The sequence below is a fragment of the Monodon monoceros genome, unplaced genomic scaffold (assembly GCF_005190385.1).
Source record: "Monodon monoceros isolate NGI ecotype Baffin Bay Population unplaced genomic scaffold, NGI_Narwhal_1 Super_Scaffold_4, whole genome shotgun sequence".
NCBI lineage: Eukaryota > Metazoa > Chordata > Mammalia > Artiodactyla > Monodontidae > Monodon > Monodon monoceros.
The window spans coordinates 18,299,230-18,316,480 of record NW_021703781.1 but is presented as its reverse complement, the minus strand read 5'-3'; the positions used below and the strand labels follow the sequence as shown (position 1 = coordinate 18,316,480).

The 17,251-nt window shown below is 36.1% G+C and overlaps 1 protein-coding gene across 2 annotated transcripts in view; it reads left to right on the top strand.

Annotated features, from left to right (window-relative positions):
- CTNNA3 (catenin alpha 3) overlaps window positions 1–17,251 on the top strand; it is a 1,596,010-nt gene that overhangs the window by 375,476 nt on the left and 1,203,283 nt on the right. For both annotated transcript variants that reach the window (XM_029245645.1, XM_029245646.1), the window contains exon 6: window positions 12,383–12,646. In XM_029245645.1, the coding sequence (XP_029101478.1) occupies window positions 12,383–12,646 (264 nt within the window). The remainder of the gene's footprint in view (window positions 1–12,382; window positions 12,647–17,251) is intronic.

The window sequence follows — 17,251 nt, the reverse complement described above, 5'->3', positions numbered from 1 at the left end:
CTTCCAGTCCATGACATGGAAAGTCTTTCCATTTATTTAAGTCTTTTAATGATGTTTTGTAATTTTCAGTGTAGAAGTGTTGCACTTATTTTGTTAGATTCATTACTAAATATTTTATTTTTGATTCTATTGTATATAATATTGTTTCCTTAATTTTATTTTTATATTGTTCATTGCAAGTGTATAGGTATACGATTCATTTTTGCACATTAACATTGCATCCTGTAACCTTGCTCATCTCATATATTAGCTCTAATTTTTTTTTTTAGTGAATTCCTTAGTATTTTCTGTATACCAGATCATGTTATACTCAAATAGATACTTTTACTTCTTTTCCAGTTTAGATGCCTTTTATTTATTTTCCTTCCTTAAATTATTTGACTAGATACTGAATAGAAGTGAAAGAGGATATTCTTGTCGTATTCCTGATCACAGGGAGAAAGCATTTAGACTTTCACCATTAAGTATGATCTTAACTGTGGGTTTTTCATAGATCCCCTTTATCAGGTTGAAGAATATTTTTTTTTGACTGAAATTGAATGTCTCTGAGTATTTATTCCTTACCTATCCTACAATGAATAAAAATGGGAATGAAAGTTCAACTCACATTTGGGTAGTAAGAGCTAGAGGACCTTGAGGAACATAGCTGGACAATTAGACCAAGGGTGATATACTGTCATTTTTCTTGTGCATTATGCTTTTAAAAGAGGTGATATGATGAAGCTGGATCTTCCTAGTAAGGTAATTTTTTTCTTACTTAATGTAGAAATGGTCCTCCTCTATTAAATTACTTTTTAGAGATCATACCTCATGGCTATAAGTGTCTCATGAGTTTGGGTAATGCTCAGTATTTAGTGTGAACTATAGTTTTTCTAAATCATTTATGTGGCAATCCTTTACTTAGACTTGAATGACCATTGCTATACATTTATAAGATATTTAGTGATGTTTAACATCAAAGGTAGCCTTATGTTTCATTTGGGCTATAGAGGTATTTGTGATATAGTTAGTCATAAAGTCATCTTGATGGCAATAAATAAACCAAGGGGTTCTTGCTGACTCTGGTGTGCTATATAGAATGCATTTTCAAATGGTTTATTTCTGCATTAGAGGAAAACACCAACCTTCTGGGGGTTGTCCACATTCCAGCATCTTGTGTCTGTTGTATTTATGATGGAAACAAGGCTAAAAAAGAGTATTTAGTCATCTGCTGTTTCCATTTGGTGCTAAACACATACTTTTCTCTAGAGTGCAAGAATGCTAATTTATTTCATGTACCAGGGTGGATTGCAGCCATTCCTGGAGACATGAGTATTTAAATTGGCAAAAACTAAACAGCGAATACTCTGCATATAGAAGATACATTCTCAGTATCTAGTTCTTGAGTAAGGCAAAATCTTTGTTAATTAGGGATCTGGATTTTAAATACAACTTACCTTCTAATAGGCAGGCATATACAATTGACCTTTCAACTACAGTCACAGCCATTATGTTTTGAGTTCAGAAGCTTTTTCTATGCATTCTGGTAAGTATGAAATATGACATAAGTAAAACTCACAAGTAAATTGTGAGATATCCAGGTAAACATGTTCTGAGATCTGTCTTTGGAATGAGAGATAAAAGGGAGCAATAGGTTTTGTTCTATCTATTTCTGTGCCCTTTATCTGTCTTCTCAGGTATAACTAGACAATTTCTGGCATTTTATTCCCATATGTGATAGGATAATTTTTATATGTGTGAGATGTTTCAAATTAATTGCAAGTTTTTAATTTGAGTTGATGTTCATTCATTCATTAATAAACATTTGTCAGATACCTTTCATGTGCCCTCATGGAGCTTACATTCCAGTGAAGAAGACAGAAAACAAACATGGTAAATAACTATAATATAAAGTATATTAGTGATAAATAGTAGTAAGAAGAAAATAAAGCAGGGAAAGAAGTATGGCATGTTGAGAGTGAAATTGTTGGATGAATTTTTAGATAGAGTGGCTAGAGGAGGTCTCACTGAAAAGTTGATTTTTGAGTAAAGACTCAAAAGAAGTGAGAGAGTGAGCCAGTCATGGATCCAGAAGAGTGTTCCAGCAATGGGATGGCCTAGGGTAAGGATGGGATATGCCTAGATTTTTAGAGAACCAGAAAGGAGGTCCATGTTGCTGGATCACAGTGAACAAAGGGAGTAGCAAGGATGAGGTCAGAAAGATATATAGGATGGTTTGAGCAAAGCAGTGACATGATGACTTGCTAGAAGTGATAAGATGCCAAATTCTAGATAAATGAGAGTAAAGGTGATAGAATTTGCTGATAGACTAGATGTGAGATTTGAGAGAAAGAGAAGTAAAGGCTGACAACAAGGTTTTTGGTTTGGTCAACTGGAAGAACTGCTACTGAACTGGTGAAGACTGGTAGTAGTGGTTTGAGGGGTATTTTCAGGAGCTCAGGTTTTGATATGCTATGTTTGAGAAGCATATTAGAGAGCCAGCTGACTTTTATGTGAGCTTTTTTGGCTCTCTTTTACCTGGTGCATTTTGAAATGCTCACCTGCCTCTCTATGAAGCAGTTCCTAACCTATGCATGCTTTTCCTTACATTTCCTATAGTAATTCTGATCTATTCCACCATTTTATTTTAGCATATTATTATTTAACAATTTCTAGAGAGCAGAGGACTTCAGAGTGGGTGCTTATTTTTACTTTGTATTTCCTTCTAGCTTTTAGTTCAGTTCCACTGTATAATTACTTCTTGAAATCAGTATCTAAGAATACTCAAAACTTAACAAGATTATTAACCTAAGTTATTTCTGTTTTCCTCAATCAGATGGATCTGATTGTTGGTCAAGGTAGGGAGCACTAACTTAACTTTCTGAAAAGCATGACAAATATGGGATATCTTACATGCATTTCCTCAAGGTCTTGCCTCCTGCTGGGGAATGTAATTAGAAATCAGATATTTTTCAGAACAACCTGAGATACACAGCAATAAGCACTGAATGACACACTTACATGTAAGTGCTAAAAACTGTCATCAACAGCTAGTCCAGAACACTTGGAAGAATAGTTCATAGGCAAATCTAGTTAGCCTAATTGGGAACACAATTAAAGAAGAACATTTCCATTCTAGAATGAGTATACCTTAGCTTTTTGCAGTTGTGATTTCCTTTTCCAAAATTCAAAATTTTATCTCATGGAAAAGTAAATTATCTTAAGGCAGTAACCCTCTTTAAAGTTGTATTATTAATTCATTGGTCATTCTGTGCCAGCTCCTATACAAGGCCCAGGGAATGAAAGAATTAAGATATCATTTTGGCCCCAATAGGAACTCTTAATTCAGTGAGAGACACAGATGTATCAGTGAATAAATATAGCAAATGGTAATGGTTTAATAAGTCCTAGATTAGTGCTGTGTAAGTACTGTTGGAACACATGAGTGTGTCCGTGGATGACAGAACATGAGAATCCAAATTGTCTTGAAGGATGAATGGACATATAGCAGGAGATATGAGGGGAGGCAGGGACATAGCTCATGCAAAGGCACCTGTAGAACCTCATGTGGTTCTGTGTGGCTGGAGAAAAGGGCGCCTGTGAGAGAAGTGGTAGAATGTAAGGCTAGAGAGAGAAGCTGGAGTCCAGATCATGCTTGTCTGTAATAAACAATATGAGAGATATTGTGTTAATTAACAGTCACTTGAAAAATTTAAATTGGGGAGTGAGGATCATATTTGAAGTTTAGACAGACTACTCTGATTGTGTTACTGACAGAATATCGTATTAGTCAAAAAGTTGTCTTTAATATTTCTCTAATTTGTTCTGTCCTCCGTGTTTTCACAAGCACTTCCTGTTTTCTCCCTAATCATTTTCCCACTAGACTACTACTAGTAATGAGGATGAGAACAAAGGGTACTTACTGGAGAAATATTTAATGAGGAGAATAATAGATCTCACCTAATGGCTGGGATGAGGGAATGGAAGGGTCAAGGATATTCCTTAAGTTTATTGTTAGTCAGCTGGATACTGGGGCCCTTCAGTCTGAGAATGTTGGAGGAGAAACATATTTGGGAGTGTGTATAAGAAAAGCAATGGGTTCAATTTTGGGCATGTATATTTTGAGATCCAACTTGAGTTATGCTCCTGGAGCTCAGTAGAGAGGTCACTACCTGTCAAGTTAAATTCAGTATTGTCATTTAAGGAGACAGGGGAGAAATATTTAAGGAGGGAATATGGCCAATAGTTTGTTGTATAGAGAGAGGTCAAGTAAGAAAATGCTGGAAAAATGTTTCACATTAAATTAGGTAACCTCATTAATACCCTGTGAGGTAGAAATTATTATCCCCATTTTGTAGCTGAAGTAAGGTTAATTATTACAATCAAAAGCTCCTGCTATTGGAGTGTTTTTGTGTTGGAATTGTAACCCCAAAGTTCCTGCTATTTTCATTATGAGACAGACTTCCTGCCTTGGAGTTGCTCAGCGTTTGCTTCATTTCACCCTTAGCTTTTAAGTCACACCTTGTAGCAGGTTTTTCAAGCCTGTTGAATTAAACTTAAAAGCCAAAGAGTTTTTTGCTCTGGGAAAAGCAACCATTAAGCTATCACTACTAAGATGCTATGTTTAGAGTTGTTATTTTATCAAAGGTAGATTAAAATAGTGAAGATGATACTTATTAATTTTACTCTTTCTTCATGTATCATTCACTTATATTTTGGGGCAAACTAAATGACCTTATCAATCACACTTGAATTTAGTGTTATAATTTTGGCCTGAGGTTATCTTATTAGTCTTATTCTGAAACTCAATTAAGGAATAAGTTTCTAATCTGTGTTATATTAGGTGTGACAGTTATTTGTCAAGAAGGTATGCCTGAAATGTGTATTTTCTTTTGGGCTACTACAGAACTGTAGGGTTTTAGGAAAGTCCTTAGACAGACTTTGTGAGAGATAATGAAGCTACTGACAATAACAAAAAAAATAGCGTTGGGTAGAAAGAGTGATAAGACAGGAGCCAATCCTGGATCTTATTCATAGCTGGGCCATTAAATGAGGAAGAATAGAGAGTGCTTTCATGTAGGAAGCATTATAGCTATTTAATAAATATTGGCTTTCTTAAAAACAATTACCACTACCACTTTTTATTAATTAAAAAAAATAATAACCCTTTTTGTATCTCCTCATGGGGTTCTTTGTGAAAGAGTGACTGGAAACATGTTAAACAGGATAAGCCACTCCATGAACGTAAGGGATTATTAACTAGGAAGTTGCATCAACATCTCTGAGTTTGGATCCCATTTATACTAAATGATGCTATTTGCTTTCTTAGATGCACCAGAATATTTGGAAAATGGTGATTTATTTCTGACAAGTGAGTCACAGAAAGTTAAATAAGGAATTGTAAGGATAATGATATTTATTGATCCTTGACTAGATGTTAAAATCCAACTTAACTCCCATAGGTGTTAATTAATCTATACGGGAAAAGTTTTCTGATTTATGGATATTTGAATTTTGTTAGATTAAGTGATGAAGTATACACACAAATGGAAGGAAAGCATGAAGTATAGCAATTAGATCTTACTGAAGTAGCTCATTATTTTCATGTTTTTCTGCTTATTCTTTTTCCTTTAATCATGACACATGACTCCAGATAGAATTTTTTTTTAGGTATAAATTCAAGGCAAATAATAGGTGAATACATAGTATTGTATTTGTTTCAGATAGATAGAAAATTAAATGAATATAGTGTGTTTCTGAACTTTACATGTACATTTTCTTAACTGACACAGTAGTCTGCATTAGAATTAAGTAATATTGCTTTCCTAGGAGGTTTCTTTGGAGGTATTAATATTCACTTTGTTGTATTACAACTACTTAAGACATGCATTAATGGCCCAGAGTACATACTTTGGGGATATCTTGATACAATCATTATATGGTTTCTTAGTTTTCTATTTGAATTTGAAGAATTCTTTTATTTTCTCCTTTATTGAATTTGTCCTACTAACATGAAATAGAAAATGGAAAATAAGTATAGAAAAGCAGTGAAGATCCCTCTCTGCTGCTTAACAATGTTTTGATTGTAAAGTCTTGCATTTTTTCAATCTTTTTTTTTTTTTTCCTCAGAACCTTCTTTTTATCTCTGTAGTCTACTCTTGTTTCACCATCCTATATCCCTCAGCTCAGTTAAGGCTAAGTATTCAACTTCCTAATTTATTTTGGAGAAACACATTTAAATTAGCAGGTGTTTGCACTGTTTTGTTTTCTGATAGAACATGAAGCTGCCCACTGACCAATGATGGCAGGCAACATCTTGGCAGAGAGAAGATTGGGGATAGAAGTCAACCAAGAATGGAATCCAAATAGCAAAGTATCCATCAGGCTTTTCTCTGCATGTCTTCTTAATCTTAAGAAAACAAAACTACGGGCTTCCCTGGTGGCGCAGTGGTTGAGAGTCCACCTGCCGATGCAGGGGAGACGGGTTCGTGCTCCGGTCCGGGAAGATCCCACATGCCACGGAGCAGCTAGGTCCGTGAGCCATGGCCGCTGAGCCTGTGCGTCCGGAGCCTGTGCCCTGCAAAGGGAGAGGCCACAACAGTGAGAGACCCGCGTACCGCCAAAAAAAAAAGAAAAAAACCTACTCTTTATGAGCTCCCTTCCCTCCACTACCAGAGAAGTGGGTTTGTCAGCTCCAGAAACTTCATTCTTCATTTAAACACCTGGAAGAGAAACTCAGTAATTTGCATGTAGTTCTGCTTTGTTGAGCAGAGTATCTGCTGAGCTATTCTACTTGGGCAGGGATGTAGCTTAGGAAGGAAGTTTCCTCTGATTTTTTGAAATGTGGGTTTGTTCAAGGGTATGTGGAATCAATTGTTGTGAAAATCCTTTAGCTTTGCCCTTTCTAATGGCTAAGCTATCGGAGCTTTCCTTTTTTATTTTTCAAACATTTAGATTTTTTTCTTTTTTAAACAGAAGCCCTTAAGTTGATAGAAGATACTTGCAAATGGACTGCATATCCAATTTTTTCATCCTTCCCTAAATATCATGGGAAATGTAACATGACAGGTCTATAGCTTATTTATACCAGTGAATATTTGCTTGGCTTTATTAACACTTTTGTTTTGTCTGATTTTGTATAAACTTTAAAAACTGAAGTATAACATACATACATAAAAATGTACAGCTTATACACATACAGGTCAATGAATTTTCCAAGCCAAACACACCACCTGCAAGGTAACGCACCCAGATCAAGAAACAGAAAATTACCAAAATTCAAAAGATCCCTTATGCCCGTTTCCAGTCTCTAATTGCCCCTCAAGAATAAACACTATTCTGATTTCTAAAACTATAGATTAGTTTTGCCTGAGTTTGAACTTTATATAGATGGAATCAAGTAATATGTACTCTTTCGTGTCTGGTGTTTTTCATTCCATATTTCGTATTGTAGCATGTGACTGCATTTTGTTCATTCTCATTACTTTGGGTTGTCCCTAATTTGGGGCTCTGTGAAGAGTGTTTCTATGAACACTTTTATATGTCTTTTAATGAACATATGAAAATATTTCTGTAAGAGTGTATCTTCTCCCAGGAGTGGAATAGAGCTGGTTCATATACGTTCATGAACATATACATATGTTTAGCTTCGGTAGGCACTGTTGGTTTTCCAAAGCAGTTATATCAATGGCTTCACTAACATTTGATGTACAGATAGGTATAATTTAATTTTACTCTTTAGCTGTCTGTGGCATTATCATGTACAAGTTTGTCTAGACTCTCCAGATTATGTATATTTTCCACACATTTGATTTCTTGGAATAATCATATCCCAAGTTCCTTATCCTTTCTGAACATAACTTTCTCTTACTTATTTCTTATTCATTTGTCTATTTGTTTCTTCAAAAAAATGATTAAGTTCCTAATACGTGCCATGTACTACTAGATAATGAATAAAAAATAAATAAGTTATAGTGCTTTCATTCAAGGGAAGTATAATGAAGTGAGGGAGACAGCAATATGAATATATATATATATATACATTTTTTAACATCTTTATTCTTTTTTTTTTTACATCTTTATTGGAGTATAATTGCTTTACAATGGTGTGTTAGTTTCTGCTTTATAACAAAGTGAATCAGTTATACATATACATATACATATGTTCCCATATCTCTTCCCTCTTGTGTCTCCCTCCCTCCCACCCTCCCTATCCCACCCCTCTAGGTGGTCACAAAGCACCGAGCTGATCTCCCTGTGCAATGCGGCTGCTTCCCACTAGCTATCTATTCTACTTTTGGTAGTGTATATATATGTCCATGCCACTCTCTCGCTTTGTCACAGCTTACCCTTCCCCCTCCTCATATCCTCAGGTCCATTCTCTAGTAGGCCTGTGTCTTTATTTCCGTCTTACCCCTAGGTTCTTCATGACATTTTTTTTTTCTTAAATTCCATATATATGTGTTAGCATACGGTATTTGTCTTTCTCTTTCTGACTTACTTCACTCTGTATGACAGACTCTAGGGAGGTGGATGGAATAGATATATTTTTATATCTATTTTATATCTATTTAGATTTCACTCAAATCTAAAAAGCTTCATCTTTGATCTGTTGTTTCTAGATTTAGTAAAGAAGTCCATTAACAACTTGTCAAATTCATTCATTATGTCTAGGTTATTAAAAAATCATGTGTATTCCAATATAAATTTCACTTTTTTGAAGTAAACGGACCCCATATTTTTAACTCCCTCATACAGGAGTCATCCTGTCTTCCAAATTGCTTTTCTTAAAAACATTCCTTTAATTCTTTTTTTTAAAGTATAGTGACCATACTTATCCACAGTACTTTGGGTCCTAAACTCTAGGGTGTGCATGTGTTTTTGCTTGCTTCTTTGGTTTTTGGAGAGTTCGGTATCTTCTGATGTCCTTCTTGGTAATTTACAATACATATTTAGCTTCTTGGTCTAGCACACAAAATTTTCAGGTTTATATCTTCAAGAAACAGCTTATGATGAATCCTAGGTTCTTCTCCTTATTGTAACATTCATCCTGGGTGAAGGCCCTGTAACCTTCACACACATGACTTTGGCTCCCAGCTATGAGTTAGTGATTCACAGATCTCTATTTCTAGCTTAATTCTAGATCCCTGTATAGTATATTTTAATTTGGATATTATGCTGGCATCTCACATTTCACAGATGACAAAAAGGACTTTACCTTTCTCTTCCAAATGCATTATTCATTCTGTATTCTCCATCTGGCTGAATGCATCACGATGTGCACAATGGTGAAAACAATTTTCCAGATGCTTCTAGATACCTCCACCCCCTTCCATCTAAGTATCACAGAGTCTTACTGTTTTTGCCTCCTAAATATTTCTGGATCCATCCTACTACAGCCTAGCAATAGTGTTCAGCGTTCAGGCACTCATTGTCTTTTACCTGGATTATTGCCTGGTCTCCCTGACTGAAATTTCATTCTCTCTAATCACTAAATGGTCACTGCTAGAGCAATCTTTGAAAATACACATCTGAGCTTGTTTCTCTCGCAGTTCCTTAACATGGCATCTGCCTGCGTTTCTAGCTGGATTCATCACCATTCCTGCTTAGCGTCCCTGTACTTGTAGTGCTACCTGCAGTAGCATGCATACTCCTTGCTCTGTTATGCCTCAGGCCTTTGCACATGCTGTTTTCCTTTTTTTTGGCAGATGTCCTTTGTTTATTTATTTTTTAACATCTTTATTGGAGTATAATTGCTTTACAATGGTGTGTTAGTTTCTGCTGTATAACAAAGTGAATCAGCTATACATATACATATATCCCTGTATCTCCTCCCTCTTGAGTCTCCCTCCCACCCTCCCTATCCCACCCCTCTAGGTGGTCAGAAAGCACCGAGCTGATCTCCCTGTGCTATGTGGCTGCTTCCCACTAGCTATTTATTTTACATTTGGTAGTATATATAAGCCCATGCCACTCTCTCACTTCATCCCAGCTTACCCTTCCCCCCTCCATTTCCTCAAGTCCATTCTCTACGTCTGCGTCTTTATTCCTGTCCTGCCCCTAGGTTCTTCAGAACCTTTTTTTTTTTTTTTTTTTAGATTCCGTATATATGTGTTAGCATACGGTATTTGTTTTTCTCTTTCTGACTTATTTCACTCTGTATGACAAGTTCTAGGTCCATCCACCTCACTACAAATAACTCAATTTTGTTTGTTTTTATGGCTGAGTAATATTCCATTGTATATATGTGCCACAACTTCTTTATCCATTCCTCTGTCCATGGACACTTAGGTTGCTTCCATGTCCTAGCTAAGAACAGTGGGTAGACAGCTACTTCTGTCTTCCCTACATCTTGTAAAAAAGTTAATTACCCCCAAATCCTGCATGAAGCAGCAGACAGCCTTTATTTTCAGAAAGAAAGGAGCTAAAAATATCGTAGTGCTGCCATTTATTAACCTCAGGTAACATTATCTGAAGGTAGCAGAGTCATGGGATTTGCCATCAGAAGACTTAGGTTTACATCTGTTCTTTTATCAGCCTTTTTATCTCCTTAGACTAAATACTCATTTAGTTAAAATGGGGCTAATAACACCAGCCTTATTGCCTTAAAGGGTGTTGTGATGGTCAGTGAGATACTATCCAGAAGCACTTTATAAATTATAAGTCATTATACAACACAGGTCCTCACATCCTTGTGTAGTAGCAAATAAGAGAAATCCTTCCCATGCAGGAAAGAGTATAACATAGCTGTTAGGATCATGGCTTAGCAGTTGCACTGACTTGGGTTACAATGCAAGAAATGCCACCATTTAGCTTTGTCAGTTGGCTCATGAACTCAGTCTCTCTAGATATCAGTTTTCTCATCTTTAAAAAGGAGAATAATATGTATCATGAGTTGTTATAAGGATTACATGAGATATTGTATGTGGAATGCATAAGTTATTGTTAAGTTCCCTTGAATTAGTTTTCTTTAAAATAAACTTTTTATTTATATTAATAATTTTAGATTTCCAGAAAGGTTGCAATGATAGTACAGAAATTTCCCATCTACTTTTCTTCTGATTTCCTTCATTGTTAATGTCTTACATTAGCCACAATGAACAACCATTGATGCATTACTATTAACTAAACTCTGGGCTTTTTTTGGAATTCATCAGTTTTCCCATTAATGTATTTTTTTCTGTTCCAGGATCTGATCCAGGGTTCTATGCTGCGTTTAGTTATCATGTCTCCCCAATTTCCTCTGGTCTGTGACAGTTTATCAGTCAGTCTCTTTGTTTTTTGTGACCTTAACAGTCTTGAGGGATACAGTCCAGGTATCATGTAGGATTTTCCCCAGTCTGGTTTTGTTTGTTGTTTTTCTCATGATTAGACTGAGACTGTGGGCTTTTGGAGAGAATTCCAGACAGATGAAGTACTCGTCTTGTCACAACATATCAAGGAGCACCCGCTAGCCATGTGACATCACTGATGATGTTACCATTCATCTCTTGGTTAAAGGAGTACTTGCCAGGGTTTTTCACTGTATATTGAGCTAGTTTTAACCAGTTGTCACTTATATAGGACTTTCTCTTTCCTCTCCTCCCTGAAATGCTTTTCATTTATATTTATTGCAAATGTCATCTCTGAGGAAATATCTTCTCTGACCACCCAAGCTAAAGAGCTTCTCTTCTCAAGTCAGTCAGTGTTGTGTTTTCTCGATAGCATTTTTCATTACCTGAAATTGTCTTGTGTATTGGTTTTACCTAGTTTATCCGTTTGTCTTTAGGCTCCCTCCCCCTCAAACAAGAACATAAGCTTCAGGAGAACAAGGTCCTTGCAGGATTGTTCACTTCTGTGCACTTGACATCTAAGCACAAGGGCTAGCATATACTAAATGCTCAATAACTATTTGTTTGAATAAATGTCAAAGAAAGAAAAATCCAGGATTAACTTATTAGCAAGTATTTCTGAAAAAGAGTGGAAGATAGCTGAATGGTGGGAAGTTTAATTTAGTATTCTTAACTTAATTGGTTTAGTTTTAACAAAAAGGTTAAATGCAATCATCACCATCTATGCAAATAAGTAATCAGCATGCTTGTAATTCAAGCTGTCTTATAATTCACTTCATAATGTGAAAGCCAAAGTATTTTTCTGACTTATAAGTATATGACTGACAAATGTAAGAGTTACTCAGTTACCACACATCTGTACCATTGTAACCTTTATTTACTATGGCTTAGCTTTCCTATTACAGAAATTTTAACAGAATCAGGAGGAGTATAGGAGTAATTTATGCCCTTTATTTTAACTTATCGTTATGAATTCCTAGTGTCTATTATCTTTTCATTTATATTGGCAGAAAAATTGAGTTTCTTGGCATAAATCTTTCTTCCATAACCTCTCTTTTTATTTCTTTCCTCAGGACCTAAAATCTCCAAATCAGAGGGATGAAATTGCAGGTGCCCGGGCCTCATTGAAGGAGAACTCCCCCATATTGCATTCAATTTGTTCAGCTTGTTTGGAACATTCTGATGTCGCTTCCCTCAAAGCCAGCAAGGACACAGTTTGTGAAGAAATTCAGAACGCCCTCGATGTAATTTCAAATGCTTCACAAGGCATCCAGAATGTGTTAGTCCCACCAGAACCTCAGGCAGCAACCCTGGGAAGTGCCCTTGATGAGCTTGAGGTAAGTTGAGAGAAAATTAAAATGTGATTTGATGTACCAATGTGAAAATTAATAGATGTGTGTTCTCAGATCCTTGGGTTGGAGTTCAGAGTATGAGTAAATAAAAATCCAGTGACCTAATCAGTCTCTATCATTGTCTGTATTTTCCGAAGAATTGAATAGCAGGACACTATTCCATCAGTAAACTTCTGATTCCTGTACATCTCTGCCAAGGAAGCCAATGCATTTAAATTGGGATTGTTAATTACATTGAAATGATGACAGATCAATTTATGAAATGCAGGATTTATTCGTTCCACAAATACTTATTTTTGGCGCTGTTCTTTATGCTTGGGATACAACTGAGTGCTGCTCTCTTGAACTCCTCACATTTTAGTTTGGACTAGGGTGGCTAGTGCATATTAAGGCTAAATTTTGTAAGTAGAGCCAACCGGATTTGACAGAATGGTTGTGGGGTGTAAGTGAAAAGGGAAGAGTCATGGCTGGTGTTGCAGGTTAGCTCCTCTTGAAGCACACACTGGACAGAATTTGGGATACAAGGTGTTATTAGGAATCAACATGTGTGAGGGGAGAGGAAGGGAGTAGGACTGAGCAGAGGAAGAAGTCTACCTGTGAGCCAGACCCACAAAGCCACCAATGAGTAGGGAGCTCTGGAGAGAGTGGTAACCTCAACAAATAGCCAGGCCCAGGCCTCTTTCAATCACTGGAAGCAGGTCACCCTACCCTGAGAAGGGTCTTACCTGCAGGCAGGGGGGCTGGGGATAAGCCCTCTGCAGCTTCTGCAGACCCCGAAGGAACTGACGGCTGGGGGGCCATCTGCTGGCCTCACCCTCCACAGGTAGGCAACAAGTCCTGCCTGGAAGGGGGATGTGGGCAGTAAACCTCTGTGTCTACCACAGATAATTACAAGGTTTTTTTTTTATTGTTGTTGTTGTTTGTTTTTTGGCTTGAGCAACTGGATGGATTAAGTTTTTATCAACTATGATGGGGAAGACTGTGGGTGAAGCCATTTTTGAGAGGAAGATCAGCAACTCAATTTTCAACATGTTGAGTTGAGAGATTTGTTAGACATTCCAGTATGATGTCAAAGATCATTGGTTATCCAAGTCAGATAAGTACTTGCTTAATGGAAGACAACACGGTGTAATACTTAAAGATAAGGGATCAGGAGCCCAGATGCCTGAGTTCCTATCCCAGGTCTGGTGGATACTGCCCGTGTGACCTTAAGCAAGCTATTTTATTGAACTGTCAGTTTTCTTACCTATAAATTGAGGATAATAATAGGACCTATATCTTAGTGTTGTCTGCGTCAGTGAATTAATAATACATGTCAAAATGCTCATAGCAGTGACTGGCACATAGTAAGTGCTCGATAAATCTTAGATTTCATTATCAGTTGTGGAGGTGACTATTTGGCAGAAGATTCTTCCATAATCAAGAAATCAACACAATTAAAATTACTAAAGTTTTACTGATAACTTAAAAAAATAAACACATAACCTATAATTCCTATATGTTCTTAACATTATTACTGTCACAATAAACTTATTAGATATCTAATTCATTTAAGTTTAGAATAGCCTTTCCATATGCTTTTCCTTTAGTTACATGTCTTAAACAGGTTTCTTCATTTCTAACCTAACATTATTAAATTCCTAATTTTGGGCATCAGTGAAAAAATCTGTTTACTTCCTAATTATTAGCATTTATGTGAAAATCTTAGGACCTATTTGTCTAACTAAGGTAGAAAATTAGTGGTGATTCTTTAATAATACCCCATCATGTAAATGTTTGCCCAGTGTAATGGGTACTCAGTAAACTTGTCTATTAGATGAGCATTCTGTCTTCACAATAAGATTGAAAACACACTGTGGGCAAGAGTATGTTTCTAACTAATTTTATACCAGTGATACTAAAAGAACATTAGGTCCCCCATACATTAATATGTAACATTTCTTGATAGCTAAACACTTAACATAAATTTATCACTTAATTGTTACAGTGTCCATATAAGATATGTTTTTTTCTTGTTTGTTTGTTTTACAGAAAATAAAACTGAGACTTATGTATGCTTTTTAACTTGCTCAAGTCAGAAGTGGTAGTAGTGGTAGTAACCAGGTAGTGAGTGGTAGTAACCAACCAGGTAGTGAGTGGTAGTGAGTGGTAGTAACCAGGATGTGAATCTAGTATGTCTGACTCTAGAAGATATTTCCAACTTCTGTATTATACTGAATTCTCACAGGTAGAGCTTAATGTGGTTAATCAAAATTCAACAAAACTTGTTCTACGATTCTTAGTTTATTGGAACTACCAGAGAAATTATATATGTAACCCAGTCCAAAAGATGGCATAACTTTTTAGTGAAAAATTATTTTTTGGGTACCTGGGTTATTTAAGTAGAAGTAGTCTGTGTATGAGGAGTGACTAGTATTGTGAGGTGAAATTTGCAAGAGTGGATAGATGGGATTGTGTATCACATTTTCCATAGTACTAAACAGAATTGTATCAGGTGATGCTTGTATAAGAGGTCCAGTTTATCTCAGACACCTTTTTCTATATTCTTAGGATTTTAGAAGAAGATAGAAGATTTTGAAGTTGTGTTCCTTCAGGGACTTCTCTTTTCTCACTTTAGTTGAAAGTGGCTGCTGCAGACAAGAAATGGCAGTGGTTGGAGAGGAGGAGAAAGTGTGTGTCTGTGTGTGTCTTTGTGTGTCTGTGTGTGTGTGTGGGTGTAGTTTTGATGGGAGTGGGCATAGGCATAGTGATAGAGTCTTCCCTTTTGTAAGACAAGTTGCTGACTCCCTTCTTCTTATCAAGGCAGGAGGGAGTTTCAAAGATATTATCCAGAAATCCCAATACTGTCTCAACAACCTTTGAAATTCAGTTCCAGTCAAAGTTAGGGATAGAAAGCTGGTACAAAATGCCTGAATTTTATATACATTTTTATATCCAAGTTACAATAGCTTCTGAGGTTGTCTGAACTAGATAAAGCAGAATTTATTGAGCATTTAGCCTTTTTAAATGATTTTGTAAATTAAATCGTTGCACTTTACTTACAGGAAGCTTATTGGTAAAGGATCCAAAATAACCTTTGCTCTATCTTGCTTCTGCAAATATAATACTATGAAATAAACTGATGTAGTAAATACTCTGTTGGGAGTAAGTCTCATTAAATGTTATAGTGTAGAAATGTATCAGAGCACTTACTCAACAACTACCAAGCTGAAGCGTCATTAAATCTTTCATTCTGGTCCATGTCTGGTTGTTGAAGTGAAACCTGAGATTTATTGTTGGAGAAAATAGAAGTTGAATTAGAACACTGTATGGGCTAAATCAATTTCTTTATTGGAAAAGCTAATGTGAATTTTAGAGTGTTCTTTCGCATTTGTGACTGAATGAGAGTTGAGAAGTGTCCCAACTATGGATTAACAGAATTATGAAAATATCTTTAAGTGGGAAACTTTGCCAGTGAAAATTGCTTTGAAACTCCAAGTCTACTAAGGTATATTTGCTCTTGTTTGGAAGGAAAACACAGCTTTTATAATCACAGTCTACAGAATTATCCAGATCCTCTTGTGATAATGATGATAATAACAAAGGAGTTTTGTAGTATTTTGTCATTTTCAAAGAGCTGTCATGTTTATTTTCTTATCTTCTTTTTATATATTCATTTATGGTCATCATTCATATATTCCTTTATTCAGTGTTGTATCCCCAACACCTAGAACAATGCTCTATACATAATAAATGCTAGGTAAATATCGATGAATGAAGGAAGGAAGGAAAGAATGAATATAGGAATGGTGCCTATTGTTTTGCAATAATGGAGTGAAGAGCATTTTCCCTTTACCCCTTGTTTTTTCTCCTTTCTCCAACTTGTAGTGTACGTACTGGGGGTTTGTATTCTACTTTATCTAACTTTTAACTGGGATGCAAATTTAAAGTGAGGGAAACCACAAGGAAAATATCTGAGTGATATGCTGCTCAGATACCTTTCTGTGATAAGGGAGCACAAAGAGAAGAAAAAAATCTTTTCTCAGTGGCTATCTAGCCTTAGTTTAGGTTCCCTGTAACTGCCATTCTATGCTGCCTTTTACTAAGAGTAATAGTTTTGAGGTATATGCAGTCCTTATATTCTTCTGTTTTCACCTGAAGGAGAAAACAGGACCTCTATTAATCAAATTAGCATTTAGGAGGTAAAGGAAAATAGGCATCAGTGATATCTAGAAGCAATTTAATATGAAAAAATGGTTTGGTTTTTAGAAATATAGTGAACTAGAAAAACTAAAAATAATGGATAAAATATTTTTAACTACATGGATAATCTGATAGGTGAATTAGGGAAATTTGTTGGGGCTAGCCAGGTACAAAGAGCACAAATCCAAACTAGCATGCCAGCACTAGCATTCTGCTAGGCGATATGGGGAATTTGTTTTTCATTATTGCCTGTAGCTTGGATTTTGGAAGAACATGAACTGAGGACAGAAGACAAAGCTTGTCAGCTGGAAAGTCACATGAGACCCTTACATGAATCTGAGAATCCTTTTATTTGACCACCTCATTGGATAAACAAGAAAAACACTAGCCTCTACAGCAGGAGATAGT